Source organism: Syzygium oleosum, unplaced genomic scaffold, assembly GCF_021117445.2.
Source record: "Syzygium oleosum isolate NSW1041296 unplaced genomic scaffold, Sole_v2.1 Sole_v2.21, whole genome shotgun sequence".
Classification (NCBI taxonomy): Eukaryota; Viridiplantae; Streptophyta; class Magnoliopsida; order Myrtales; family Myrtaceae; genus Syzygium; species Syzygium oleosum.
The window spans coordinates 5,178,399-5,200,659 of record NW_026607505.1 but is presented as its reverse complement, the minus strand read 5'-3'; the positions used below and the strand labels follow the sequence as shown (position 1 = coordinate 5,200,659).

The 22,261-nt window shown below is 43.8% G+C and overlaps 3 protein-coding genes across 3 annotated transcripts; 1 reads left to right on the top strand and 2 right to left on the bottom strand.

Moving 5' to 3' along the window:
• Positions 1 to 6,133: 6,133 nt before the first annotated feature.
• On the top strand, positions 6,134 to 9,660 carry LOC115671118 (putative flavin-containing monooxygenase 2). Its single transcript, XM_056321062.1, has 5 exons — positions 6,134 to 6,583; positions 6,859 to 7,099; positions 8,565 to 8,628; positions 8,844 to 9,194; positions 9,278 to 9,660. The coding sequence occupies exons 1-5, from the start codon at positions 6,134 to 6,136 to the stop codon at positions 9,618 to 9,620; spliced, it is 1,449 nt and encodes a 482-aa protein (XP_056177037.1). The 3' UTR covers positions 9,621 to 9,660.
• Positions 9,661 to 9,813: 153 nt separating this feature from the next.
• On the bottom strand, positions 9,814 to 11,612 carry LOC115671341 (peroxiredoxin Q, chloroplastic). Its single transcript, XM_030592887.2, has 4 exons — positions 11,249 to 11,612; positions 11,017 to 11,154; positions 10,475 to 10,564; positions 9,814 to 10,151 (listed from the first exon to the last, which is right to left on the bottom strand). Exons 1-4 carry the CDS (start codon positions 11,444 to 11,446, stop codon positions 9,933 to 9,935), a joined length of 645 nt encoding a protein of 214 aa, XP_030448747.1. The 5' UTR covers positions 11,447 to 11,612; the 3' UTR covers positions 9,814 to 9,932.
• Positions 11,613 to 13,813: 2,201 nt separating this feature from the next.
• On the bottom strand, positions 13,814 to 21,002 carry LOC115671301 (respiratory burst oxidase homolog protein E). Its single transcript, XM_030592834.2, has 14 exons — positions 19,705 to 21,002; positions 19,257 to 19,413; positions 18,194 to 18,242; positions 17,860 to 17,973; positions 17,307 to 17,729; positions 16,528 to 16,911; positions 16,328 to 16,423; positions 15,959 to 16,074; positions 15,704 to 15,874; positions 15,460 to 15,616; positions 15,188 to 15,376; positions 14,953 to 15,081; positions 14,683 to 14,761; positions 13,814 to 14,200 (listed from the first exon to the last, which is right to left on the bottom strand). Exons 1-14 carry the CDS (start codon positions 20,345 to 20,347, stop codon positions 14,091 to 14,093), a joined length of 2,817 nt encoding a protein of 938 aa, XP_030448694.1. The 5' UTR covers positions 20,348 to 21,002; the 3' UTR covers positions 13,814 to 14,090.
• Positions 21,003 to 22,261: the final 1,259 nt, after the last annotated feature.

The following is a 22,261-nucleotide window of genomic DNA, read 5'->3' as shown; positions in this document are numbered from 1 at the left end:
TTTGAACCTTTCTCTTTAGAATTGTCTTATTCTTCTTCTAATCTTGATGCATGTCCTTCTGGCGATACCACCTTGGCAAACTCTAACATGTCTGCCCCATTCGTGGATTCTTCGCTGTTAGATATTCTATAGTCCTCAGTTCGTCGTTTCACGAAAGTAAGTCAACCTTTTGTTCGATTTTGTGATTACCATTGTTACTTTACCATTACTTCCCTTTCTTAACCTTTCACATATAAAGAAGCTAGTACTCATCCTCTTTGGCAGTGAGCAATGACAAATGAGTTGTAGGTTTCAGAAAAATCTCATGCATGGGATTTGGTTATTTGCCTCATGGTAAGTCTGCTTTACATTGTAAATGGGTGTATAAGATTAAAACAAAGGTAGATGGTACCACGAACCGTTACAAAGCTTGGCTAGTAGTGAAAGGCTTTACTCAGGAATACAAAATTGATTGAGAAGGAACTTTTGCTCCTATTGCACGACGTACTTTTCTTCACGGTCTTCTTGCTATTGTTACGGTTAAGCATTAGTCTCTATTCCAGATGGACGTTAAAAAAGCATTCTTAAATGGTAATCTCACTAAGAAAATCGAGGGAAGAACATTAGAAGTGTTAAAACTTGTGTACGGTGCTCACTTTAGTGCCAAAAATTTTCGCCGGATCACTTAAGTGTCAAATCGGAGAAGAAACGATTACTTAAGTGCCAACGGCGAGAATTCCTACCAAATTAATACGTAGCTTTTATAATTAAAATTTTAATCTGAGTTGGGTTTTTTTTTAAAAAAACTAATATATGTGGCATTTCCATATGTATATTTTGATTTTTTAAATATTTTTTCTGATTTTTTTCTTTTTTTCCTTCTTTTCTTTTTTTCTTTTCTTTCTTCTTCTTCTACCTTTGACCGGCCGCCTGGCCTCCCCTGGACGAGGCCGCCATCGCTCTTGGTGGGTGACGGTAGCCTTGTCCGGGCGAAGCCAGGCGGTCGACCAAGGCCGGTGGCCGGTGTCCGGTCACCGGCCAAAGGTAGAAGAAGAAGAAAGAAAAGAAAAAAAGAAAAGAAGTAAAAAAAGAAAAAAATATATTTAAAAAATCGAAGTGTACATGCTGACTAAACCTCTGGCGAGCCACATCGACTTCATAAATTAATAAAAAAATGCCACGTCGAATTTCCGGCCAAACTTACCGGAGTTGGCACTTAAGTGATCGTTTTTCAAAAAGTTGGACTGAAGTGATCCGGCGGAAAATTTTGGTACTAAAGTGAGCGCCGTACACAAGTTTTGACGCTTCTAATGTTCTTCCCCCAAGAAAGTCTATATGGTGCCTCCTCCTAGATACACTCATCCTTCTAACAAAGTGTGTTGATTTCGTCGAGCATTATATGGATTGAAACAGACTCCTCATGCATGGTATTCCAAGTTTAACTCGACAATAGAACCATTTGGTTTTAAATCCAATCCCCATGGCCATGCTATTTTTATTCGGTACACATCTTGTGGGTCCATTATGCTACTCCTATATGTGGACGACGTGCTTATTATCATACTGGCATTTCAAAAATCTAGTAATATCTTAATCAACAGTTTGAAATAAAAGATCTTGGGTGACTTGGCTCTTGAGCAAGACTCACTAACAATAAGGCTGCTACAATTCCTATTAAGACCAATGCCAAATTTGATGCAAGAGATGAGACTCATCTATCGACAATTGGTTAGTAGTCTTGTATATTTCATTGTTACTCGACTTGGCATTGCCATGTTGTTCATATTGTCAGCCAACACATGACCACGCTCCTAATTTTGTTGCAGTCCTTTGAATTCTTCGCTATGTCAAGGGTACATTATTTCATTTTACCTTAGAGTTGACAGCTTATTCTAATGTTAACTGGGATGGTGACCCTCAAGATTATCGTTCCACTGCAGACTGCTTCTTTTTTTTTCTTTTTTTTCAGGCAACTCACTTATCTCATGCGTAGTAGAAAGAACCATTGTCACTTGCTCTAGTACAAAAGCAGAATATCGAGCTCTTGCCGATATGACATCGGAGTTACTATGGTTGCGATGGCTATTGGAAGTAGAGGTGGCCACGGGCCGGTTTTGGCCCGGAACCGGCTCGGTCAAACCCGGGCCCGGCCCGTTGACCGGGCCCGCGGTTCGGAACCGGAACAGGCCCGTGGCATACGGGCCCGGTTCCGGTTCCGAAAAAATTTGAACCGGCCCGGAACACGGTTCTGCGAAAAAAATAAATAAAAAAATTAAAAAAAAAAAAAAAAAAAAGGCTGCAATTGTCCAGCAGACCGCATTCTGGGGCTGGGCGAGGCCGACCTCGCCCGATGCCGGCGAGGCTCGGCCTCGCCGACCGGGCGAGAGCTCGACCTCGCCGGCGTCGGCGAGGCCGGCCTCGCTCGGGCCGGGCGAGGCCGGCCTCGCCCGGCGCCGGCGAGGCTCGGCCTCGCTCGCAACCGGGCGAGGCTCGACCTCGCGGCGGCGTCGGCGAGGCCGGCCCTCGCTAGGCCGGGCGAGGCCGGCCTCGCCTGCAACCGGGCGAGGCTCGACCTCGCCGGCGTCGGCGAGGCCGGCCCTCGCTGGGGCCGGGCGAGGCCGGCCTCGCCTAACGCCGGCGAGGCTCGGCCTCGCTCAGAATCGGCGAGGCTCGACCTCGCCGGCGTCGGCCGAGGCCGGCCGCCCGCTCGCAACCGGCGGCGAGGCTCGACCTCGCCGGCATCGGGCGAGGCCGGCCTCGCCCGGCCCCAGCGAGGCCGGCCTCGCCCGACGCCGGCGAGGGCCGCCTCGCCTGAGGCCGGCGACCTCCGCGCCGGCCCCGGCTATGGCCGGCCGTAGAGGAAGAAAAAAAAAAGAAAAGGAAAAGGAAAAGAAAAAAAATCGGAACCGGCCCGGAACCTGTTCACACTTGGCCACGAATCGGAACCGCCGGTTCCGAACCGGAACCGGTCGGTTCCGAACCGTGGCCACCTCTAATTGGAAGACATGTGATTGCGTCATAATAGTTTTACAATCATTTATTGTGACAACCAAAGTGGCATCCAAATAGCACATAATAATGTCTTTCATGAATGCACCAAATACATTGAAATAGAGTATCATTTCATCTAATTCCACATCCATCGTGGCATTATTTGACTTTTATCTACTGCATTCTATAATCAGACCATTGATATCTTCATTACGACACATGTACCTGGGCATTTTCTGAATCTTTTTTTCCAAACTCTAGTTGACTTTCTTTAAGTCACCTTGAGTTTGGAGGGGGTGTTAGAGATATATATTTAAGATTACGATTTAGGATTAGGTTAATTGTGATTTACTTTAGTAGTAATTAAGTCTAATTGCCTTCTCTCCCTATATATAGGGCTCTTGTACTCTTCTTCTGGAAATGTACATAATACTACACTTTTCTCTCTTCTACTACAAATCTCCACTTGGTATCAAAGACATTACTAATCATTTTGCGCATGTGCATCCACCCCTCATTAGTCAAGTTTCACGTACCATGGTCGAATTCCACTTATCGCTCTTAATTCGGCTTGCACGTGAGAGAGGGTGTTGAAATATCATCCCATGTTACTGGACAACGGGTTTTATAAGCTCTTTATACTCATGTGGTTTTTCTCTACCAAACAGTTGAGGGTTAAACTTTCTAAAATCTATTTACCATAATAATCGATCTCTTTTTAGTTTCCAGAATCTTTCATTCCCCTCCACCCACGGCATTCGACGGTGCCGCACGTTTCGAAACAGGTGAATCTACCCTCTGATGGACCTGCTTGATTAAGGGAAATTATGCTAACTTCGGCGTCGAGTCCAAGCTTTGAAGTTTGAAGTTTCGACCATTAAATTGTCAACTCATGCCTCTTCTGATCATCAATCTTTCAATTAACGTTGAATCCCATACGTTTTCAATTGAATAAAGTTTAATGCACTCTGGCGTGGTAAATGGTTCATAAAGACCCTAAATAAAAATTTGGCTGATAGAAGTAGTTGAAGTGCAAGACTAGGTAAAAGAAGCCATTTTTAATTAGATTAATCAGTTCCTCGAAAATCCAACGCCTATTCTCAATTTCCATGAATGGGAATCGAAACCTTTGAATCAAGAACAAGAAACTTTGACTTCAAAGAGAAATTTTACGTTAGGACATGCATGCAGCTCAAATCGTTCAATATCTTTGTTCTGGGGCCAAGAGTTATCTAAGTTGACTTGAAAGTGGAAGCTAACACAACTTCTTCTGAGCTGCGTCTCATTTTCTCGGACCTTTCCGATTAAAAGAAACATCTAAACCTCTGCAGATCGTTCCATTTGCAGGACCGTGTCCACCCTCCCCATTTTTAATATTCCACGCATATTCGATTTGCTTTCACAGAACTGGGATTTCGCGATATCCATTAGCTCCAGCTAGAAATGGGTTTCCATGGTCAAGACGCTTTCGTGATATTCTTGTTTTTTTAGCTTTCTAAGTCTAGCAATGTGCCTTTCTAATATAATGTTTCATTAGGGTTTGCACTTGACAAGGCAGTCTTTGATAATTGAGTGATTGGTCAAACCAGAAAGTGGAAATTTGGGATGGAGTTTCATAGGCCAGATAGACTTAGCCTGGTTCAGAGGTTTTTATATTAACGTAGTTGAGATGAGACCCACTAGGGTCATCACTCATCCCATGCTTTGTCCCTATAGGGATACTCCTTAAGTTGATGTCAATTGATCTTTAGTCTCTTAGAGCTGTCTACCATATCTCACAACCCCGTTGCGATCATATGGCACGAGTGGTGATGCCGAAATCGAAGAGTTAAACTTGGGGTCTAGTTAAAGTTAGTGCATCACTAGTTCGTCATGGATGTTGGAATCTTGAAAATATATATGATAGATTATTGCGATCTTGAATATTACAAGACACGAAGCATGGATCTCACTTTGAAAATGTGGGGAGTTCGACATCAGATCGATTGATTTAGTATATAATGACAGAAACCCTCTTCAACGACCATGATATTTGTGCTAAAATGGACCTTCCAGAAAATGGGACACATTGTTCAAGAGAAAGTACTTCAAATTCCCATGCTTTGAACTCTTAATGATGTTTTGTCTCCCGTTCAGACGCACTCGTCCATGTGCATGAAGAATTGACGCTCCGCGTGTGCTCAGTACACACATTCTGCTCCAACTTTGTATTCACAAAAGGGACATTGAAAAGAACTGTCTGAAAATTAGTTCTCAAAATGAGGTACCTTGAACTGAACTTCGACCCTCGAGAGTCTTGATCAATATCAGACCGTCGAACACAGAATTTTTGTACAAAGAGCAAGAAAAGACGCCATCACAGCGGTCAGTTTTTCTTGCTTCTTTTGCTTTTAAAGTTTTCTGGTAGCTCTGAAATCTTCAACTCTTGCTGATTAGTTCTTTGGTCCAATTCCAAGTCATCTCACAGAAAGATTGTTCTATGTTTAGCAGAAACTCATAGATATTTAACTTGGAACTTACCCACTAAAGATTAAAAGTTGTTTTTTCCTTGGGCTAACGATCGGTGATTTACATCGTCAGTGATGACTAGGAAGATGGGTGCGAGAATATTAATGTATGTATCATCGTTTTTTAATTGGTTTTGAAGGAACATAGAACTTCTTCAACCGCCACTACAATTTAGAGGAAAGCTCGCGAATGACCGAAAGTTCCTCTTCATGACGAGCCAACTTCATACAACTTCTGTTCATACCCTAAAATATACTCTTTTTTTTCATTACCCTAAGTTATAGTTTGAATATTATTAAATATAGAAAGACACTGTAGCTATTCTTCTTCTCTACCATTGCATGATCTCTCTCTCTCTCTCTCTCTCTCTCTCTCTCTCTCTCTCTCTCTCTCGTCCACTCCACGTGCTTTTAACGCTGTTTCATGCAAGCTCACCACAAAAACCAGAAAAAACAGATAATATTAATAAAAAGAGAAAGAAAAGAAAAGTCACCATCTCATGCAAAAGTCTATAAAAGCCTGCATTTGCATGCATATGTATTCACCATCACCTTGCTAATAGCTTTCACAGGGCAATAGCAAAACCGCCCTTATAGTATTCCCCACCTCTCTTTCTTGTCGGAATTCAAAGCCAATTCCAAGCATTCTTTCCGACATGGAAACTGTGCAAAACCCTACTGTCATGAACCCAAGAATCGCCATCCTTGGTGCTGGGGTCAGCGGTTTAGCCGCGGCCAAACAACTCTCCCACTACAACCCAATGGTCTTTGAGGCTAGTGACTCAATTGGGGGTGTCTGGAAACACTGCTCTTACAATTCCACCAAGCTTCAGTCCCTTCGCTGTGACTACGAGTTCTCCGATTTCCCCTGGCCCGACCGTGACAACTCAAGCTTCCCTTCTCATGCCCAGATCCTCGATTACCTGCACGCATATGCCATGCGCTTTGATTTGATGAAGCTTGTGAGGTTCAACTCAAAAGTGGTGGAGGTTCGCTTCATCGGCGATCAGAAGCCGACGGATAATTTGGCAGATTATGGTAGTTTGTTGCCCGAGCAGCCGGCTTGGGAGGTCGCCGTCCAGACTCAAGAATCGGAGAGTGTTCAGGTTTTCTATTCAAACTTCCTAGTTTAGGCCTCAAGCAAACTTTTATTTTTCTATAGTCTTTTTACACAAGCATAAAGTTAAAAGCTGATCAACTGAAGGTTCTCCAAAACCGATTCTAAGTAATATGGTGAAATTCTTCCTTTTTCATCTAGTCCATCAGATCTGATGACTCAAATCTGTGCACGCATGATTCATTTTACATTTCTCTCAAGTATCATGTTTGAAATATCTTTCCTATAAGAATAAATTCCTCATACTGTTTCAATTTGCATCAGTGGCACTCATTCGAATTTCTGGTGATTTGCATCGGCAAATATGGGGATATACCGAAGATCCCTAGTTTCCCACACAACAATGGCCCTGAGATATTTCAGGGCCAAGTATTGCACACCATCAACTACTCCAAGCTCGACCGCGAAGCCGCGACCGAATTGCTCAAGGGCAAGAAAGTCGTTGTCGTCGGATACAAGAAATCAGGCATCGATTTAGCCATGGAGTGTGCAGAGGCAAATCAAGGTATGGAATTTACAACCCCTGCAAATATTTTCAAAGTAGCTATCCGTGTTGCAAACATCGAGTATCAGATACATTATACAGTGCATATAGACTAGTAAAACCTGCAAACGTCTAAGTTTTCATTTGGAATTCTAGGAAAAATTATCATCGACGAATTTAAAAAAAAAACTTGTGCTTCTTGATATTATCGCGCTGTTGTGATTTTGATCTCCCTTGCATCGTCTGCATTCACTTTGTGCAACTTATAATCAAGAGATAAGTGATTTTCATTCGCTTATAACTTTCCTCTGAGAAGGCAACTAAAGAAGACAGATCACTCCTATATTTTCTGTTAAATTTTTGTGATTGCCAACTGGCGATGAATTTGCCTTCATAATATTTTTGGAGTAATCCTTTGAGGAGAAATATTCACCTTTTCTATTTACACCACAAACATTGATTTACAAAATAAATTTATGAAGAAACGTGTCTAATTGTTAATTGATATTGACAAGAACCCATATTTTCACATACTAAATAAAACTTTCTTATGTCAGTTTATAAAATTACATATTGTAGATCAACTTCTGGTTGTCTTACAATAACCTTTGAAAAAGAAGAAAGGGGGTCAATTCAATTTTTCAAAGGTCAGGTCTTATTATATTTTGACTTCTTGACTTGCCCACATTCTCAACTATTCACGACACGAATCCTGCTTTGTCTTGTTCACCCAAAAGAGAAAAAATGGAAAAATCAGCTTTGACTTTGTATATACACACAAGAAAATGGGAAAACATAACGATTCCAAGGACATGTGTGAAGAAAATTCTTGAAATATGCTAATTATTTATGTTGAGTTGAAATCATTCACATGCTTGACTTTTATCGGACACTGATCAAGGCAAGTCAACGGAATTGACTTTTTCATCTGATTGAAACACGCACGGCACGAACATTGCGCGAGAGGAACAAGCAAGTCAACCGAATCGACTAAAGTAACGGTGACGGCAAGAAAATGATGCGTTTCCTAAATAACCAAGCACTCTTGTAATAAACCATCCATTAACCAATCATTCAAGTTTTGATGGATTCCAAAGAAATTGTCCAGATCAGTCCCAAATCTATGGAGCGGACGTCGATTCAATTCCATACTTTTTTGATTTTGCCAATCTAGTCCTAAATCTCTGTGCGAAACTTCATCGTAGTCCTTTCGATATTCATACCATAAGTTTAAGGCTGATTGGGTACTTTAACCGAAGAGTCCCCATTCCTTGTATTTTCCTACATCCCATGCATGTCTTAATAGTGAAATTTATTACGCCTAAACTAAAACCAATTATGTTGACTTTGTCTCTCAAAGGTCTTAATGAAGTGAACTTGAATATATGCTTATCTAGTCATTTCAGCTAGTTTAATTTAGGTAACATTGGTATGTTAGGACACTAACGAGCAATTTATTTATTTTCTTTTGGAACATTGTTAAAAGGACCAGAAGGCCAACCATGCACGATGATTGTGAGAACCATTCACTGGACTGTTCCACATTACTGGATCTGGGGCTTGCCTTTCTTCCTGTTCTACTCCACCAGATCTTCTCAGTTCCTCCATAGAAAGCCCAACCAGACCTTCCTCGGGGCGTGTCTCTGCTTCCTTCTGTCTCCACTGGTCAGTCAAGATTACTTATCGGGATTGACCAATTCATTTTTTGTGTTGATATTGAAACTTTGTAGCTGGTTGAACGTGATGCTTGATGCTGGTTTTCTCAGAGGCGGGCGATATCGAAGTTCATCGAGTCCTACTTGGTGTGGAAGCTCCCGCTGAAAAAGTACGGGCTGAAGCCGGATCACCCATTTGAGGAAGACTACGCGTCTTGCCAAATGGCCATCATGCCGGAGAATTTCTTCTCTGAGGCTGACGAGGGGAGGATCGTGTTCAAGAGGCCCAACAAATGGTGGTTCTGGGAAGGAGGGATCGAGTTCGATGACGGCAATAGATTGGAGGCTGACGTGGTTGTCTTCGCGACAGGTTACGATGGGAAGAGGAAGCTCAAGTCCATAATGCCCGAACCATTTCGGAGTCTGATGGAGTTCCCTTCTGGTATCATGCCCTTATACAGGTAATACAATACAATTTCCGACACCGTCTAGTTGTGCACATTCTCGACTACTAGTGGCTTAAAATTTCTTGACTATTTATCAGGGCGACGATCCATCCCTTGATTCCAAACATGGCATTCCTGGGATATGTGGAGAGCGTCTCAAACCTTCATTCAGCAGAGCTTCAGAGCAAATGGCTGTCTCACCTGCTAGATGAGAAGTTCAAGCTCCCCGGTGTCGAGGACATGCTTGAACAGACAACTAAAGAGATCGAGGTGATGAAGAAGACGACCCGGTTTTACAAGAGGCACTGCATCTCGGTCTTCAGTATCAACCACGATGACGAAATATGCAGAGACATGGGGTGGAACGTGTTGAGGAAGAAAAACTGGTTGGCCGAGGCATTTAGCCCCTACACTAGCCAGGACTACGAAAAGGAAGACTGATGTGACAGCGAGCTCGTGATCGTGAAATTCGTTTCGTGTCTTTGAAGGATCGTTTCCATTTGTTTTTCATATGTTTTAGTACGGAATAAAGAGAAACATCATAGTAAATGTTGTATTAAGCTTGTCTGGATTGCATGTACTTACTGCAAATCTGAATAAAATCGATCTGAGTCCTCGAACTGTACGAGACTAATTTAACAATCGTAGATTATCTCATTGAAGAGCCAAATACAGTTTACATATGGAGCCATGGTAATGAAAAGCAACAAGAGATCGGGAAGGACAAACTATCGACATATTTACGATGGCTCATTAGGCGCTTTGAAGGAACTTCAAGGTCTCGTCAATGTGCTTCTCAGGTTGGAACTGGTTGTTGTAGATGAGCTGAACCACGCCGTTCTTGTCGAGCACGTAAGTCTGTCTTCCGGGCAAGGTCCCGAATAAATCTGAGGGGACTCCCCAATCTTTCCTGACCGTATCCCCGACATCACTGAGCAATGTGAATGGAAGTCTATACTTCTTGGCAAATGCCTGATGATAACAGTGAAACTCAATGTCAGCGGCGACCGCAAATCGGAAGAGGAAACCACTCATCGAAGGAAATATCAATGAGAGCTGAAGACTCAATAACACTTGAAGTTTTCTCAAGACATCATAAACCGGAAAAGAAAATTTAGTATTCTGGTGGTGCAAAATCCGAGTCTTGCAGTTCCATTGAACATTTACCCTGAAAGACTTGCACATTCCTGACAAACCTATCACTTGTTCGTACAGCTTTCGGCATTAGTTTTCGTAAAACTCAAATGATGCAACACATGATCAGTTACAGGAAACAGAGGAACTTTTTCCAATACCTTATGCGAATTTGAGTCATCCCCACTGATTCCAATCACCTCGGCCCCTGCTTTCTTGAACTTCTCGTAAGAATCCCGGAAAGCGCAGGCCTGACAGATTACGGCATTCTTAGTAAATCCGATTATTCGCAAACCGCCATCACAAGGAAAATTCCCTGCGGTCGATTCAGTAAGGTCTAGTATAGACCGAAGCTCTAGTTGAATGGAGAAATTGCTCAATTCACCTCTATCTGTCAACAGCTATTAGCTACACTAATCAACTTCAACACATTGTACTCGATTCTTTCAGGGAAAGTAAAGCTATTAGCGCAGTCTAGCTTAGAGCATACTCATTTTCACCACGATATTCGGCAAAAGAGAGAGAAAAGGCAAGTGATTGTTAACAGTGACACTCTGCAAAACCCCATGGGGCAAAAGAAATTACACATAAATGGGCAAAAGAAGTTATGCTGTTGTCACAAATTATCATTGTCTAACAGAGGACCAACACTTGAATCTCCCCAAAAAAACAAGACACTGGAAGAGTAGGTTGTTCATGTTACCTGCTTGGTGCAGCCTGGTGTCTCATCAGCAGGGTAGAAGTAGACGACGACAGGCTTGCCCTTGAACTTAGAGAGGCTCACGTTCTTGCCATCTTGATCCTTCAGCGTGAAGGATGGTGGGACTTGGTCTTTGTTCACCTGCAACAAGTTTCCAGAAACAGAAGCGAGAAGAGATTAGTGCTCTTGGCTTGAGCAGCAAATGCTCCAAATCTCTGAATGCGGGACAATGTACCTTGGCAAGAATGGCGCTCTTGGCAGAGAACGAAGAAGGGATGGAGGCAGAGGAGGGAGTAGAAAGCCTAAGGCCATGGAACTGAGACTCTGAAGATTTGGGCAAGAACGTGGGATTGCGGGGAGATTGGGTTCTGGGTGTCTGAGGTGGGATCAGAAATGGGAGCGAGTGCTTCGGGAGTGAAAGCGTGGCCATCATTGAGATCAAGAATCAGAGGAATGCGGGTTGGAAAAAAGTTAGCCCAGAAAAATATGGGAAAAAAGCAAAAAAGATGATTCTTTTGCTCTTGTGCGTCTCTGCTGCTGCTTGCGACCAGCAAAAGTTTCTCTTTTTTTTTTTGGGTTTTGCTCAGGTGGTGGGAAGAAAGATAAGGTTTTTGCGGTCGTTCATTGGCTTTTCCGATGCTTTTCATGGCGTGGACGATTGCTGGCCCTTCACGAAGAACTCAAACAGCATCCGGACTTCGTCTCCAGGAAGCGGGCCTGAGCAGACTGGATCATAAGATGGGAATAACTTGGTACAGTAGCTTGTGGTCGGGCATGAGCGGCCCAGTAGGCCGCCAGCCAAGCTCTTAGGATTATCTTCCACCACCAGATTTCACGATCTGGGAAAGTCAATGCGAGAGTCGCGGGAAGGTTAACCTCTTCACTTTCAGTCACTCTCAGTCGACGTCAAACCATGAATAAAGTAACATGAACTACTTACTACCCATCAACAAGTCATTGCGAGTGTCCTTCTACATTCACGTGTATCCAAGATAATGACGATGGAGCAAGGTGACGAGAGGGACAGCAAAGTTATCGAAGTAATAGTGTGATTTAAGTGTGCCCGTTTAAGTTCGAGTTTGGACATAAATTTATTTGCCGATCGAGTCGAGTTGGACTTGAGTTCATTTAGAACTTACTTGGATTGGGTCTGAACTTGAGGATTCAAAAGTTGATCGAGCTCAAATCTGAGTATCATGGACTCTTGTTCTACGGCCGCGTTTTTCTTTCTTTCTTTTTTCTTTTCGGGATAGTCGGAGGCAAAAGTCGTTCATTGAAGCTTACGGATAAGACATCGGACTTGCGCTAATGAGTCAAGAACTGCAAAGCTAACCTTTACAATGATGACATTCTCCTTCTCATGATTCTGAGATTATGGGGATAATAACAAACCTAGAGTTACATCTTCAAAGCGATCGAAATGAGAGAAAAAGCCAAACAAACAAAAAAAGTATGGTCAAGTCTCGTGCGTTTATAATGTAAAACCTATGTTTTTCCAAATGGGCTCTAAGATATGTATCACGGTTTTAATCATCTAAGGCTGCGTTTGGTCGACCGGATAAAAGCCAGAATAGGATATGTTTTATCATATCCTGTGTTTGGTGGTGGTTCAGGATAGGATAAGGTCGGATATAGACCGGATATAGCCCGGATAAAAAAATCCGAGGGGAGGGGTGGGATAGACCTGGATAGGATTTCTAATGTCTATTTTTCCAGAAACCCTACGCTCCACTCGCCGTCATCTTCATCCCCACACCTTGTGCGCTTTCATTAAACAAATTTCTCGGCTTTTTTTCCTTCACCGACTCCTCCGGACCCGTGAATAGCAAAAAAAAAAAAATTTATCTTATCCGACTTTGAATCCGTAGTCCACCAAACAGTGGATAGGATATGAAGAAATCCCAGGATTTCTTATCCTATCCTATCCAGTCCTATCCTGTTTAGAAATCCGGACGACCAAACGCAGCCTAAAGGTATTCAAGTTGTGACCAGATACACGCTCGGCATCGAACAAAATTGACATCGGTATGGGGATGTGTGTGGCTGGCTAATCTACGTCGATATGATCTGGCATTACTTTACGAACTTTCTTTCTAATTGCCGATTTTGGTGTCGTGTTGTACCCTAAGTATGCAGGGACTGAGTTAGAATGAACGGATCAAAGCATCTCGTATTGAGCTTGAGGAGGATGATATTGTTGGCATTCAAGGAAAAAAAATTGAGATCGAGGATCCAAAGCCCCCTTAAGGATAAGAGTTATATTCAAGGTTGTTTTTCTAATTTGATGTTTCGTAAGTTTCATGAACGAGCCGTGCTGTTGTTAGTTTTTGCTTTTGCCGGCCGTGCTCGAATCTTGTCGACTATTGTGTTGCCGTGTCCTCCGAACGATATTTGTCAGTAAAACTCTCAGGGCTCCGGCATTTAGCTTTCCTCTCCGGAAATGCCTTCCCTTTGCAAAACTTTTGGTAGATATATCATGATATCGAGATCAATTTAATCCAGAGATCTCGGAGACTTAAGGGTAATCAGAATCGGTTGTTTCAATTAGACGGTAGGAAACTATATAATCTTCTGGCTATATTCCTGTTTCTCGTGATGTACTGCTGACTTTCGGCAAATAAGCAAGGCCAACAGATATATACGTGGGTACATTTTTGTTTAAGCCATTGTCAACTATGGATTCCTCTTTCATGTTACTTTCATCCAATTCATCAGGCCTGCTTATAAACAGATGAAGTTGTTGCAACTCCTCTTTGTCCAAGTGTTGTAATTGGATACTTGCACGCCAGCAATCAACATAGAGTTTGAAAAATAATGCTCATCAATAGAGACAGAGTCCTTGTCGGGGTAGTTAGGAACTACTATCAAATGCAGCTAGAAGACTATAAAATATTGTCCTTGTTTCATAAAGAATTACTTGTGTTGGTGGGTATTCCTATCGATGGTATATGGGGGAATATACATCCTATCTGCTCTGAGCTACTATGATATGCACTTTCATGTTTTTCAGCCTGTATCATAATTACAAAAAACAAAAAAAAGGTTGCACCTTGATGCTTCTAGGTCTGTTATTCGACTCAGAAAAGCTCCTTGTGGAATTCGAAACGTGTAGATGTCTTGTGACTCAGCTCACGGGATAGGTTATTTAGTTCCTTTGCTAACACCGGCATCCCGCAGTAGAACACCCCTGCAATAGAAAACCCCCTTTTGGTCAGGCATCATTGAAACGTGAATATCTTGTGACAGCTGTAGATTCGGCAAACATTGTAGAGTTTCATCATATTAAGGAGATAGACTTCATTTTTCCTAGACAAAGGGTTTTACTAAATAATTCACGCAAAATTTAAGATCTTATATTTTAATCCTTTGCATTATGTTCTGATGTAGCCTTGGCCACAGAGTGCTGATAAGGGTGTCCTACGAGTCTGAAAACAAGTCTGTCATCTACAGAAGTTACACATGAGCAATGTCAATATGCAAGTCTTATCTAGTTGTTGCTAATACCAGAAGGCTACTATGCTAAGCTCTACCTGTATGATTTGGGGATAAATTACCAGCACCAGCTGAAGCTAGTTTTCATCATTTTTTTAGTATCTAGGCTCTGAACTAATTAGTTTGATTGTTATGAAATTTTTGGCATTTACTAGTGTTTTCTTGTATCACACTTACCTACTGTAGTGTAAGGATGCTTTGAAGCTACTTTGATAAATACTTCTCTCCAATTTGGTCTTCCAAAGTGTGTTCTTACCTGCAAGAATCAAATATCAGGACTGAGTTAGCAGCCTCATTGTTGAAGCAGTTCACTTTAATGAACGAGCTAAAAAAAGAAAAAAATATTCTATCTATAATGTCTCTAGATCAATTGTCTCAGTAGCCTGTTCATTGTTAATATGGTAGTGTAACAGAATGTAGCATTGTTATGTAGACATCATATTATACCCGTGTGCCTGATAGGATGTCGAAACCATGTTTGGCATGATTGAGAGCCTGGACCATGGTGATTAGAGTTGACCTTGCATCACCCTCTTCATAGACACTGGTAAGGTGATTGTGAAGCTCGATTTGACCCTGCTCATACAAAAAGAGAGAAGACATAGGGTCACTTAGCCCGCTCATTTTAGTTCCTTCTACACATGCACTAAACAGTCATGAGCAATGTTCAGAAGAATATTACTTTGTGATCCATTTCCGCAACTTCATCCATTACTCCTTTGAACCACTCAAACGACCCGGATTCCCTTGTCACCCAGTAGAAATGAGCACTGGACGTCCTCTGTGACTTCCTTTTGCCACCTGGTGTCACGTTTGAAGATGCGAAACTATTTGTGCTATCATCTGATCTACTCGTCTCCGTGGTTGACTCCTATTGCATTACAATAGCAAAACTTTAAAACGTGTTCCCTAAATTTTAAGTCATGCTATTCATATATTAGCAACATACTGTACCATTTGCTCTTCTGCTCTTGTATTACTCAGAAGATCTCTAAGGATGCTTACGAAAGGGGTTGCACCAATGCCAAGCCCCACGAGGAGCAGTACATCATAATTTTTGTAGTCCTGAGCTGGAGCTCCGTATGGGCCATCGACGAGCAATTTGGGTTGGCTGCATCATGACATAACAGTTTGTTCAGTTAGCATTACCTAGAATAGTCTCTATTTTGGAACTTATGCCTGCCAGAAATGTAATTACCCTGTATGATTGATACGCCCGAGCGACGAGAATTTTGCCCGGCCAATAATAGATGACGAGTCTCTGCCTTCAGTCAAAGTTTTTTTCAACTCCTGTGTCCAATCACCGACTATCCTGATGTGAACACTAAGGTAGTCATCTCCGGGTGCTGAAGTAATTGAAAATGGGTGCCTGGAAGGTAACAGCGCTTAGCCTTTGATAGCGGAAATGCTGATGTTGGAAAAGCTAGGAGGTACGATTAAATTTGGACTTTACCACTCAAAAGGGGAAATTGTCGGACACTGTAGAAAAATGTACTGCCCACTTCTGTACTTGAACCCTTGAGGCTTGGACATGATTATGCTAAAGACATTCCCTGGCAGTACTGAAACCTGTGGAGAACAAGCATAGTCCAAAAGAAATTAGCTTCCTGAATGAGAATTATTTTTTTTTTCGGAAAAGCATATTCTCAATGCATTTTGCGAAGATCGTGCATGAAGACACTGACACACTTTCTCAATTGTGCATTATATTATGGTCATGTCTATTCTCTGTTGATTCTCAATTGCATCAAGATAAAAATGTCTTTTTTCTTGATCAAACAATGAAAAGTGGAAATGTAAAAGAAATAAAAAGAGGTATTACCTTCAATATTTGAACTGCGTAATGGTTTGATCTGCATGCTCGCACGCTTCTCTCAACCATGTAGAGCAACAATGGAATAGAGATGTACATCCATGTCTGAGGTGAGTAAGGCATTGAATTAGTACCTCTGCTATAGAATACATGATGAAGTTTGATGTCTTGACTTAACTACCGCGTATATGATGAGCCAGATTGCTTACCGTTTTCCTGTACCACTCATGCACAAAGTACAGAAAGGTTCCGTGGATGAGCAGCAAAACGTAGACCACGCCTAGCAGGTGATGGGAATACCAGAATGCATTGAAGCCTGTCAATCTGTTGAAAGGTGCAGGTAGCCTCACTAAGTTTCTCCTGAACCGGTGTGTCGCTAGAGTGAATGAGATCGCCATCAAAATCACCATAGCAATGCCCGTCACTCCTTCAACTCCAGATAAAAGGTCCCTGTATGTGGGCTTTCTGTCATTGAAGTCGGAGGATATGAGGGCAAACTTTTCCGGGGAGGAGTTTATCAGGCGGGGAAAATCGCATGCCAGATGGTCTCCTGCGTGGAGGATGATCCCCATGACTATGGCACATGCAATTATCTGTGCATTGGGGAAAAAAGCGATGGAGAGTCATTCCATTATATCTTGCATACACGAGATATTGTTGGTCTAAAATACAGTAGTGCTTAAAAATAATCACTTGGATCAACTGTACTTCCTTTCTATCTTTGCCATGTTCATATGCACTGTAGCTCATGCATGTTAGTGGAATCGCATTCCCTGGAAGTTGCAACCATGGAAATCTTTAGACTTACTTTCTAACATCTTCTACTTCTATTACTTGCCATAGTGAATTTCCCCTTCCATTCTTGGCAACGGCTATGTTTACGGACTATGCCAATTTCATTCAGCCAGGAGCAATTGATACAATGTCGGGAACCATCATTTCAAAACTCTATGCATGATGTTTCTACTCATTTCGCCAGATCTTTTACCTTGTGGAAGTTTATGTTGTCGTCGAAGGGAACGAACGGCCTGGCTCGAGTGGACCTGAGCCACGTCAGGGTATTCCGGCAGACGGGCAGGAGGATGAGAGCCATGTTGAGCTTCAGAGTTTCTGCTGCCCCCTTGGCCGTCGCCAGGCAATAGCCCATGACGCGAAATGCCGCCATGTTCCTGTATTGGATGAACTTCCAGGTGAAGAGGCATCCCATCACTATCGCCCAAAGCAACAGAATCCAACCTCTTTGCCAGTTCTCCAGCACGAGGCATCGGACGGAGCTGCTAATCCTCTGCACTGTGTCGGTTGGTCTAAACGAGCTCAGGTTTTGGCTCCAGCCAACACTGGCCGTGCTGAGCGGTCTGCTGTAATTCATGTAAGTGTCCTTTTGCAGAAGCAGAGTCTCCAGTTGCCACAACTGAAACAGAGAGTACAGGTGAAATTCTAGCCCGTCTGAAACGTACTTCTTTTCGAGGAGCAAAGCGTTTTCCTAAGTTGAATAGACTATGTCATCTTTCGTTTTGCTTTTCAGCTTCAAGGGCTTTTACCTCGATGTAGCCGAGGTTTTCCGGGTCCAGTTCCTCCATGATCAGGGAGGCGTATTCCTCTGCTTGCTCTTTCAGCTTCGACAACTTGTTCGCCGATGCACTGAGCATTAGGAGCTGAAATTAAGACATTGATTAATGGTTGAAGCTCCAAAGTGTCGGTGAAACGAGACAATTCAGTTCTTTCTTTAGCCACGACCGATCGTCGCCTCGCTATCGAGCCGGGAGTACTATTCTTGTCTACATGGACAAGCCAAGAAGGACAACATGCTGCTAATAACACTCCAGTGATGATGACAAAACTCAAATGCAGAGATGAGGAAGAAGCAAGTCCTACCTCCTGCACTTCTTCCCTGGTGATTCTGCCATCTTCATTGCTGTCCGCCCTGGCAAAGCACAAAGGATATACACACATCAGGACTTTCATCAGGGCTTTTAGGATATTTGTCAAAGCTACATGAATTATAAAAGTAAATTGAGGAGGTACAACAAATCCAGTTCAAAAACTCAAAACCGACTGGAGACTTTCTTTTTTCATTTTTACCTGATAACATTAATTTTTTCACGACCCGAGAAAAGGGAAATACTTGACGAGCATAGTTGAACGCCCTCGAGGTAGTGTGAAGAACACATTATAAAGTTCCGTTTGTTTCGCGGAAAATGAATGATTGAGAATACATTTTCCTACAAACAATGGCTTATATCGTTTAAAAAGTGAATAAGCGAAAAATACTTTCATCGCCCACGAAAATATTTAGATATAAATTGTTGTCAAGAATGAAAAAATTTTTCATTGATTAATTATTTTAACCGATATAAGCGATTCCATGTAGGAAAATATTTTCCACAAAACAAACCGAGCCTTAATCACAAGACTATTAACTCTAGCAAGATTTTACTAACGAGTTTTATTCTTAGCAAATAAATTTTTCATTTTCAACGAGATGATTACACATCAAAGTAATTTTAGAAAAAACGGTAACATTCAAAATCACAAAATTCACTACCAAAATCCTTTTTCGCACTTTAAAGTTGACATTCAATGTACTTTTGTAAATAATAATAATAATTATCATCAAATGGAGTTCCGAAAAAAGTGAAATTAAAGCTTCCAGGACACTTTTCAACTTTCCCTCGTCAGATATGATTAAATCACCCCGCGATCATCCCGAGAAGATGACAGACCCTCGCGCGCCCGCCCAAAACCACGAGCGCGAGATCATGCGGCCGGGGGGGCCGGGCCTGCCTTGGGAAGTCAGGATCCCCCCGCCGTCAGATCGATGGAAAAGCGCGCGGTCAACGAGGCAAAAGCCCCTCCTCGCTTCGATCCGATCGAACGGACGGTAACAAAACGGGGGCGAGACAGACAAGAGAGAGAGAGAGAGAGAGAGGGGCCCCACATGTCGAAGAATATTTGAAGCCGCGCGTCGAAGCTGTGGTCGGAGATTTGGAGCCAGAAGTCGTGCAGCTCCTCCCTGGTGATCCTCGCGACCCTCTGCCGCCGCCGCCTCGCCAGCGCGTCGAACATCCCCACCGCGAACTCCTTCGAGTCCATCCCTGTTTTCAACACGAACCACCCACCGTGAACCGCCGTCAACTTCGCATGCATTATCGATGCTCGAGTAAATTCTTTTGTCAGTGGTTGTCAACGGATGAAGACGAGCGTACGCAACTCATGCAATGCTACCGTAAAGGGATGTTTTTGGAGAACAAATGATGGCAGTTCAATATGAGCCGTGACGTGAGAACGCGATGCATCGTGATTCTGTTGCGGAGATGCGTCGATGGGCGGGGGAAAAAAATTGCGAAGTGAGAGGACGCGAGACGATGGGTTTTCGAGGAACGTACCGATGCACTCGCCGAAGTCCTCCCTGGACAGCAGGCCGTCCCTGGCGAGCCGGTGGAAGCGAGCCTCGACCTTGCGCCAGAGCTCCTCGGTGTCGGTGGCGCCGAAGTTGGCCTTGCTGATGAACCGGAGCCCCTTCAGCGCCCTCTGCGCGCTCGACCGGCTCCGGTCCAGCCTCGCCGTCGCCCTCCTCGCCTCCCTGGCGGCGGACGCCGCCGCGCCCTCCGCCTCCGACCCCGCCCGCGACGATCCGGACCTCAGCCACGGGAACTTCCGACGGATCCTCGTCGTGACCGACAGGTTCCTCTCCAGCGCCGCGGCGGCGGGGGCGGCGGGGGGGAGGGGATCGGCGCCGGCGCCGTCGTCGGCTAACGCCCGGTCGTGGTTCCTCGTCGGGGTGACGCTGCGGACGACGATGGAGTCGTCCTCGAGCTCGAGGGTGACCTCCACGAGGTCCTGCTGCGAGTTCTCCCTCAGGTCGTTGAGGAACACGGGCAGCATTGCCCCGCCGACGCCCCCGTAGTCGGCGCTCCTCCTGCAGTCGGCGGCGGCGGCGGCGTCGTCGTCGTCTTCGAAGTCCTCGGGCAAGTCGAACCCGCGGCTGTAGTCGGACCGCTTCGACCCGATCGAAGCGGATGACCTCATCCTCTATTCCCCCAGTTCGAACCGAACCCGACTCACTATATCTCTTTCCCTTTCTCTCTCTCAACTGCTGCACTTGAATTGTCTAGGGAGCGCCCCTGCGTGGTTTTCTCTCACTACAAATGCCGGGAGAAGGAGGAGCAGGAGGAGACCCTTTTGGAGTTTCGTTCGATCACACGTTAGAGGAGGAGAGAGAGAGAGAGGGGGAGCGAGACAAACACCGCTCAACCGATCTCTCCGCACGGGCGCGTGGGGGCGCACACACGCGAATTCAACGCATCCAGAATTTTTCTTCTTTCTTGCTGCAGGGGCGTGGCGAAGTCGTGGGACGAATTTAAAAAGCGGTTGGGAATTGGGTTTCGCTCATCGCTCGACCCCCCATCATCATCACCATCACCGCCGCCGTCACCATTTTTACAGAGCCCGGGGTGGAATTCACCTTTCGAACGCAACAGTCGCGCGCGGCTCGCATTAAACAAAGCTTTGCGCCACCTTTCGAAAGCGGTACACAGAGACAGAGGGAGAGAGGTAGTGGGGGAGGTGGGTACTGCTGCTCGTTTAAGTGCTGGGCTGGCTTATGCTCCTGCGCCAGCAACTACGGCGAGGATTGCGCCACGTATCGGCTCGTCCATTTCTCAGATGAGGGAGGGAGGGAGGAAGGGAGGAGAGAAATAAAAATGGGTTCTTTTTGTAGAGAGAGAGAATGGGCTTCTGGTGAGGAGAGACAGAGGGACAGGGGAACGAGATATCGGGGGTGGTGGTTTTAATATAGTAATGGAATGAGATGCTTGAAGGGTCAAGGTAGAGAAGAAAGAAAACCTCAGACCAGTAGAGATTGAGAGGGAGAGAGAGAGAGAGAGAGAGTTGTCTGTGCAAGGTTGGTCGGAATTACGTGCTCTTCTCTTCTTCTTCTTCTTCTTTTGTTATTTGCTTCTTTTCTTTGCTTTTCCTCCTTATCCTCCCTAACATGGTTCATTTCCCCATCTGATGTCCGGCTCATCCTTTAATTTGATGAAATGAGAGTAATCAAAGGATCTGGCCAATACCCCACCGCCGTCGATTTCGTGAGCGCTCGCGGCGTTTGCTGCTCGGTACGAAGGCGCTTTTCGCCCGGTTTCTGGGACTGATCCCGAGCCAAATGAGTACCGAACCGATAGAATTACCGCTCTAATCGAACCGGTAGGCTTGGTTTGTTGTCTGTGTGGTTCGGTTTCAAACCCATGACCATGAAGTCGATGTACGAGAGTAAGAAGTTTAGCGCGTACTTAGTTTGTCTACATGCCCATTGAAAAAAAAGGAACATAAATTATGATTATATCAAATTAATTGTAGGTGGTAAGTATGATACAAATGATCATTTATTTTTTGCAAAATAAATGGAACGTAAAATAATATCAATAATGGCCAGCCATTGAGAAGTAAAAATCTTTCATTTAGTAGTATACAACGATTTCAGATGAGAAAATCTTACTAGGTTCGGTTAAATTACAACTTTCTATTAGTCAATAGGACAACAAATTTAACTGTTTATTCAATTTATCGGTTTGGTTCGGTTAAATTATAAATTTCTAAGTAGCCGAACCCAAAATTGTCTTCAAATTGTCACGATGATTCATTCGTCACATGGTAGGACAAACGAACACATCAGAAGACATCGTTGTCCGAATGCTCCTAGACTTATATATAGCTTTTTCATAATAATAAATTCGTTATCATTTGTAGCACATGAAAATGGAAAACGCATCAAACATTTCCTTCAATAGTGACACCGAATAGATTATGCAACTTCGTTCGTCCGAATCAAACAAAACTCGGACCACTTTTGCGAACAACAATCACCATTAGCTACAAGATCACTCCTTCTTAGACATGTTTAACCTCTTACTAACCTTTGCCCACCTCATGCAGGCACACACA

What these genes read in the sequence shown, in the direction of transcription:
- LOC115671118 (XM_056321062.1), top strand. Translation starts at nt 6,134, where the DNA reads ATGGAAACTGTGCAAAACCCTACTGTCATGAACCCAAGAATCGCCATC. An exon ending in TGGACTGTTCCACATTACTG is followed by an intron (nt 8,629 to 8,843) that starts GATCTGGGGCTT and finishes CTGGTTTTCTCA; the next exon opens with GAGGCGGGCGATATCGAAGT. An exon ending in GGTATCATGCCCTTATACAG is followed by an intron (nt 9,195 to 9,277) that starts GTAATACAATAC and finishes ACTATTTATCAG; the next exon opens with GGCGACGATCCATCCCTTGA.
- LOC115671341 (XM_030592887.2), bottom strand. Translation starts at nt 11,446, where the DNA reads ATGATGGCCACGCTTTCACTCCCGAAGCACTCGCTCCCATTTCTGATC. An exon ending in AGAGCGCCATTCTTGCCAAG is followed by an intron (nt 11,155 to 11,248) that starts GTACATTGTCCC and finishes AACTTGTTGCAG; the next exon opens with GTGAACAAAGACCAAGTCCC. An exon ending in CACCAGGCTGCACCAAGCAG is followed by an intron (nt 10,565 to 11,016) that starts GTAACATGAACA and finishes GTAATCTGTCAG; the next exon opens with GCCTGCGCTTTCCGGGATTC.
- LOC115671301 (XM_030592834.2), bottom strand. Translation starts at nt 20,347, where the DNA reads ATGAGGTCATCCGCTTCGATCGGGTCGAAGCGGTCCGACTACAGCCGC. An exon ending in ACAACATAAACTTCCACAAG is followed by an intron (nt 16,912 to 17,306) that starts GTAAAAGATCTG and finishes CCCAATGCACAG; the next exon opens with ATAATTGCATGTGCCATAGT. An exon ending in GGGCGTATCAATCATACAGG is followed by an intron (nt 15,617 to 15,703) that starts GTAATTACATTT and finishes GTCATGATGCAG; the next exon opens with CCAACCCAAATTGCTCGTCG.